General features: G+C 43.9%; 1 protein-coding gene across 1 annotated transcript; it reads right to left on the bottom strand.

Annotated features, from left to right (window-relative positions):
• Nucleotides 1-664: 664 nt before the first annotated feature.
• On the bottom strand, nt 665-6,225 carry LOC120918939 (P2Y purinoceptor 1-like). Its single transcript, XM_040330839.1, has one exon. The coding sequence runs from the start codon at nt 4,388-4,390 to the stop codon at nt 3,332-3,334; it is 1,059 nt and encodes a 352-aa protein (XP_040186773.1). The 5' UTR covers nt 4,391-6,225; the 3' UTR covers nt 665-3,331.
• Between the last annotated feature and the right edge of the window lie 795 nt (nt 6,226-7,020).

Below are 7,020 nucleotides of genomic sequence, written 5' to 3'. Positions count from 1 at the left end.
CGCAAGGACGTCATTGGTTTTGACGTGAACGTAAATGGCGTCCAGCCCCATTCACGGACGACTTACGCAAACAACGTAAAATTTTTAAAATTAGACGCGGGAACGACGGCCATACTTAACATTGAGTACGCCACCATATAGCAGCTTTAACTATATGCTGGAAAAAGCCGAACGGAAACGACGTAAAAGAATGGGACAGCCCCTCATACGTTCGTGGATCGTCGGAAATAGCTAATTTGCATACTCGATGCGGAATACGACGGAAATGCCACCTAGCGGCCGCCGGAAAATTGCATCTTAGATCCGACCGCATACTAAGGCGTACGCCTGTCGGATCTAACACAGATGCCGTCGTATCTTGTTTTGTGGATAGCAAAACAAAGATACGGCGCACAAAATTTTAAATTACGCGGTGTATCAAGAGATACGCCGGCGTAATTTCTTTGTGGATCTACCACTAAATGTTTTTTTTCTTTGTTTGAATTTCTCGCTTCCTGTTTCTCCTCAGTAAGCTTTCCACCAACATCCGAGCGGTGGAAAGTCATTTAGAACAGCTTACTGAACACCTTACTGAGGAGGAACAGGAAGTGATAAATTCACACAAAGAAAACAAAGAAAAAAAAATTAGAATGGAAATTGAAGGAAAAGGTAAGTGAACCAACAATGCACTAGCTTAAAGGAACCTATTTAGAAAATAAAAAACAAACATTTACAACCCCTTTAACAACCACTGAGATAAAATATTGGCCACACAGACAGTGCATTTTTTTCAGTGCGTTGGCTGGCTCATAGAATTGCACCGTGAAAATGTACAGTAAAGTACAACCAATGTGTATCACTGCAAACCAATAAACAGAGCCTAAGCATGTAATGAGAAAATAAGGCTTTTCCCATGAGCATATACTGTATACATAGAAGCAAGGTTGTAAAACATAAAAAAAACATTAATAGGACTATGCATCATGCTGATCTCATTCACGAACTAGACATTGCCTTTAGATACATTTCACAGATAGGAGTATCTTTTCCCTAAACTTTCATCTGCCTGTGTATGAACAGACCAAGGCCTACTGCTCTCCGCATATTGCAATATAATTGTACAACCTCCTAAATTTACAAGAAATTGTAAAGGGATTACATAAAATCAGACGTATTCCAGATATCTTGAATGAGATTGTGGGAAACAAAAAATGGGTCAGTTACAAAAGTTTTCATTAAGTCTAAGTAGATGGTAAAACTGGTCATAAAATCTACTATTTTGTCTTCCAAATATCCATTATCCAATATCTTGCATTTGAAAGATATTTACATTTTTCAGTCAAACAACCTAAAATGAGTAGATTATGATATTCTTGGTCATCACTTCAATGTAACCTATGGGTGGGCCAATCTGCCTTGGCATCAATTATACCTGACTGGGTAAGAGTCATGCAGTATATCTTGAGGGTGCCATCAGATAGGTGACAATCTGCCATGTCCCAGTGTTGTGGGTTTAGCTCCAGGCGGTATATGGCAATGCTTGATATTTATGGAAGGACATGGTTACAGCATTTTAGGTGGTAGATTTTATAACGTAATAGAAGACTGCCCTGTCCCGGTGTTGTGGTTCTCCCTCCAGGTAGTAGATGGCAATGCTCTGCATCTGTGGGAGCATGGAGGATATGGCGGCAGCATTATTGGTGTTTGATTGTAATAGAAGCCTGCCATGTCCCAGTGTTGTGGTTCTTCCTCCAGGTGGTATATGGCAATGCTCAACATCTATGGTGGCTAAAGAAATGGTGGTAGATGGGAATAGAAGTCTGCCTGGTCCTCTATGCTCAGCATCTAAGGGAAGACATGGCAGCAGCATTGTAGGTAGTATATGGTAATAGAAGCCTGCCATGTCCCAGTGTTGTGGTTCCTAGTCCAGGTGGTATATGACATTGCTCAGCATCTATGGGAAGAAATGGTGGTAGATGGGAATAGAAGTCTGCCTTGTCCTCTATGCTCAGCATCTAAGGGAAGACACGGCAGCAGTGTTGTAGGTAGTATATGGTAATAGAAGCCGGCCATGTCCCAGTGTTGTGGTTCCCAGTCCAGGTGGTATATGACATTGCTCAGCATCTATGGGAAGAAATGTTGGTAGATGGGAATAGAAGTCTGCCTTGTCCTCTATGCTCAGCATCTAAGGGAAGACATGGCGGCAGTGTTGAAGATGGTATATGGTAATAGAAGGCTGCCTTGTCCTGGTGCTGAGGTCCTTCCTCCAGGTGGTATATGGCAATGCTCAACATCTATGGGAAGAAATGATGGTAGATGGGAATAGAAGTCTGCCTGGTCCTCTATGCTCAGAATCTAAGGGAAGACACGGCAGCAGCGTTGTAGGTAGTATATTGTAATAGAAGCCTGCCATGTCCCAGTGTTGTGGTTCCTAGTCCAGGTGGTATATGACATTGCTCAACATCTATGGGAAGAAATGTTGGTAGATGGGAATAGAAGTCTGCCTTGTCCTCTATGCTCAGCATCTAAGGGAAGACATGGCGGCAGTGTTGAAGATGGTATATGGTAATAGAAGGCTGCCTTGTCCTGGTGCTGAGGTCCTTCCTCCAGGTGGTACATGGCAATGCTCAGCATCTATAGAAAGACATAGCGGCAATGTGGTAGGTGGTAATAGAAGTTTTCCATGTCTCTGTGTTGTGGCTCTCCCTCCAGCTAATATAGGGCAATGCTCATGTATGGAAAGACATGGCAGCACCAATGTCGGTGGCAGATTGTAAAAGATGCCTCCTATGTCCCAGTGTTGGGGTTCTCTCTCCAGGTGGGATATGGCAATGCTCGGCATCTATGGGAAGACATAGCATGTTGTAGGTGGTAACAGAAGTTTTCCATGTCTCAGTGTTGTGGTTCTCCCTCTGGTTAGTATAGGGCAATGCTCTGCATCTATGGAAACACATGGTGGCGGCGTTTTAGGTGGCAGACTGTAAAAGATGCCTCTTATGTCCCAGTGTTGTGGTTCTCTCTCCAGGTGGGATATGGCAATGCTGGTTATCTATGGGAAGACATAACAGCAATGTTGTAGGTATTAACAGAAGCTTGCCATGTTTCGGTGTTGTGGTTCTCCATCCAGTTAGTATTGGGCAAAGCTTTGCATCTATGGAAAGACATAAGCCACAGCGTTGTAGGTGGTAGATTGTAAAAGTTGCCTTCCATATCCCAGTGTCGTGGTTCTCACTCCAGGTGGTATATGACAATGCACAATGGTCTAGGAAGGACATGGCAGAGGCATTGTAGATTGTGATAGAAGACGTGCTTGGACACAACCTACCAAGAGAGAGGAAACTTCCCGCATTACTTATAATTCATCAGAGAAGTCATCCTGTTCTTTGCTTTGTGTTATGTTTAGCATATTGATGTCGGCCATGGCATTTTGTCTGCCCAAATACACAAATGTGTGCCAGGCTTTTTTCTGCATCTGGCGGAACCTAGATACAAAGTTTTCATTGGTCACAAGGTACAGCAGAGGGTTAATGGCGCAATTCATGCTGGCCAGGCCCCTGGTGACCTGGTAGGAGATATAGAGGTCCTTCAGGGTCTGCGTGCAGCTTCCTTTTAGCTGCCACACCCTGGAAAGCAGATTGATGTTTCGGAAGATGTAATATGGGAAAAAGCAGACCGCAAACAAGACCAGGATGATGAAAACCAATTTCATGCTTCTGCCTTTTATGTTTGTATCCACATTGGTGTTCCTTGTCAGGACGGTGAGGATGCGGGTGTAACATGCTACAATTATGACAAACGGTATCAAGAATCCAGTGACCGTGATTGTCACTGTGTACGGTGCATACGATTCCACGTGATCATTAATGGTAGAGTCATAGCAATAGGTGGCATTTTTCATGGCATTAGTAAAGTAAAGATGAGGTAAGATCTGAATGATTACCAGAATCCAGACCAAGATGCTGACATAAAATGACGAGCGTAAGTTGTGGAGTCGCCCCATCATTTTCATGGGGTGGACAATTCCCAAGTAGCGTTGGATGCTGATGCAGGTGAGGAAGCTGATACTGGCGTACATGTTAATGTGAAAGAGGATGCGGGCCAGCCGGCAGAAGTCATAGCCAAACATCCAGACACCCCCATTGAAATAATAGGACACAAAAAATGGCAAAGTGACCACATAGAGGAGATCGGCAACACCCAAGTTAAAGACAAAAACATTCAGGGATGTCCATTTCTTCCAGTTCACACATAGATTCCACAGGCCAAATACGTTCCCCAATGAGCCAACGATAAACACTACAATGTAGACCGATGACAAGTAAAGGTAAGTAAAGTTCTTGTTTATTTTACACACTGTGCTGATGTTTAAGTTGGAGGCAGTTACAGTTGTTTCGAAGAAATCCTCTTCCATTATTTTCTGTGTGCAGAGAGCATCAAGATCCGCAAATGTGTAGTATTATGCTCGTCCTAGTGGGATATGCACCCTCAGTACAAGTCCAAGCAGCCTCTGGGCCTCCGGTTCTACTGCTCGTCCCCTGGTACTATACAACAATCTCTGAAGGTCCAAAGCCTAAATCCCCCAAAGACTACATGCAGCCTTCACTTTAGGTCTTGGGCATATATTACCTGGTACTGTATACAGCTTCTAGGTCTTAGGTTCTGGGTACACACCCCCTGGTACTTTACACAACCTATGGGTGCCAGGTTCTGGATATACATCCCTTGTACTATATACAGTCTCTGGACTCTAGCTACTCAGCATACATCTCCTGGTGCCATACAGTGCTTTCTTTTAAAATCCTGGGTTAAATCCTGTTACTCTAGTTAAATACACAGTTTCTGGTTGAAGGTCCTTGTACTACAGCACTATACACCCACGTGTCTGTGCAGGTCCTAGTACTCTGGCACTATACACACTCTCTAGTGTAGATCCTAGTACTCCAGTTCTATACACAGTCTCTGGTGCAAATTCTGGTACTCCGACACTATACAAAGTCTTTAATGCAGATCCTGGTGGTACTCCACTACCATACACAGTCTCTGATACAGGTACTGATGCTACAGCACAATACACAGTCTCTGGTACAGGTTATGGTACTCTGGCACTATGCACAGACTTTTGTTCAGGTCCTGGTGCCTTGACACTATACACAGTCTCTGGTACAGGTCTTGGTACTCTGGCGCTATGCACAGTCTTTTGTGCAGGTCCTGGTGCCTTGGCACTATACACAGTCTCTGGTGGAGGTTCTGCTACTTCGGCACAGTACACAGTCTCTGGTGCAGATCATTGTACTCCCCTACTATACAGGTTAGGTGCAAGTCCTGTTATTCTTTCACTATGTACAGTCTCTGGTGCAGATCCTGGTTCTCGGGCACTATACACAGTCAGTCTCTGGTGCAGATCATGGTACTCCAGTAATATACAGGTCTGGTGCATGTCTTGGAATTATTTCACTATGTACAGTCGCTGGTGCAGTCCATGGTATTCCGGCACTTTTTAACCGTCTCTGGTATAGGTCCTGGTTCTCCGGCACTATACACAGTCTCTGGTGCAAGTCCTGGTTCTCTGTCACTATAAACAGTCTCTGGGTAGGTTCTGGTTCTCCGTCACTATACACAGTCTCTGGTTGCAGGTCCTGGTTATTTGGCACTATACACAGTCTCTGGGTAGGTTCTGGTTCTCCGGCACTATACACAGTCTCTGGTGCAGGTCCTGGTTCTCCGGCACTATACACAGTCTCTGGTTGCAGGTCCTGGTTATTTGGCACTATGCACAGTCTCTGATGCAGGTCCTGGTTCTCCGGCACTATACACAGTCTCTGGTTGCAGGTCCTGGTTCCTTGGCACTATGCACACTCTCTGGTGCAGGTCCTGGTTCTCTGGCACTATCCAAAGCCTCTGGTGCAGGTCCTGGTTCTCCGGCACTATACACAGACTTTGGTGCAGGTCCTGGTTCTCTGGCACTATACACAACCTCTGGTGCAGGTCCTGGTTCCTTGGCACTATACACAGTCTCTGGTGTAGGTGCAGGTGCTGGTTGTCCGGCACTATGCACAGTCTCTGGTGCAGGTGCTGGTTCTTTGGCACTATACACAGTCTCTGGTGCAGGTGCTGGTTCTTTGGCACTATACACAGTCTCTGGTGCAGGTGCTGGTACTACAGCCCTATACACCGTCTCTGGTGCAGCGTGGTTCTCTCGTGCTCTGGTGTCTGCAGCAGTAACTGAAGTTTTTTTTCTCTCTTTCTCTTTCTGTATTTCTGCTGCTCCTCCCATTCACAGCACTCTAATAAACTTTTAGCTGGCGTGCCGACAAGAGATAAATAAAGCTATAAAGGGAAATAGAGAAAATATCCAGCTGTGACACCTTATACATACACATCAATAATGGTGTGCTTCGTGTTACTATGCAAACAACTACAGTACTGAAAATGTATCAATATACAATCAAACAGTGAATTCAAATCCATAAAGTTCAATATCAATGTAGTTAGTCCACATGCCAATAGCCAAGGAAGTGTATAGTGGAATGAAAGTGTTTCTAGTTTTTCTCAAATTAACCACTTTGCTGGCCAAAGACCAGGCCAGTTTTTGCGATTCGGCACTGCGACGCTTTAACTAACAATTGCGCGGTCGTGCGACGTGGCTCCCAAACAAAATTGACGTCCTTTTTTTCCCCACAAATAGAGCTTTCTTTTGGTGGTATTTGATCACCTCTGCGGTTTTTATTTTTTGCACTATAAACAAAAATAGAGCGACAATTTTGAAAAAATAAAATAAAAATTGTACTTTTTGCTATAATAAACATCCCCCAAAAATATATAAAAAAAAACGTTTTTTTTCGTCAGTTTAGGCCGGTAAGTATTCTTCTACATATTTTTGGTAAAAAAAATATCGCAATATAAGCGTATATTGATTAGGTTGCGCAAAAGTTTTAGCGTCTACAAAATAGGGGATAGAATTATCGCATTTTTATTATACATTTTTTTTAAACTAGTAATGGCGGCGACCTGCGATTTTTATCGTGACTGCGACTTTATGCA

The sequence above is a fragment of the Rana temporaria genome, chromosome 12, assembly GCF_905171775.1.
Source record: "Rana temporaria chromosome 12, aRanTem1.1, whole genome shotgun sequence".
NCBI lineage: Eukaryota > Metazoa > Chordata > Amphibia > Anura > Ranidae > Rana > Rana temporaria.
This window is presented reverse-complemented; position numbering and strand designations above follow the sequence as displayed.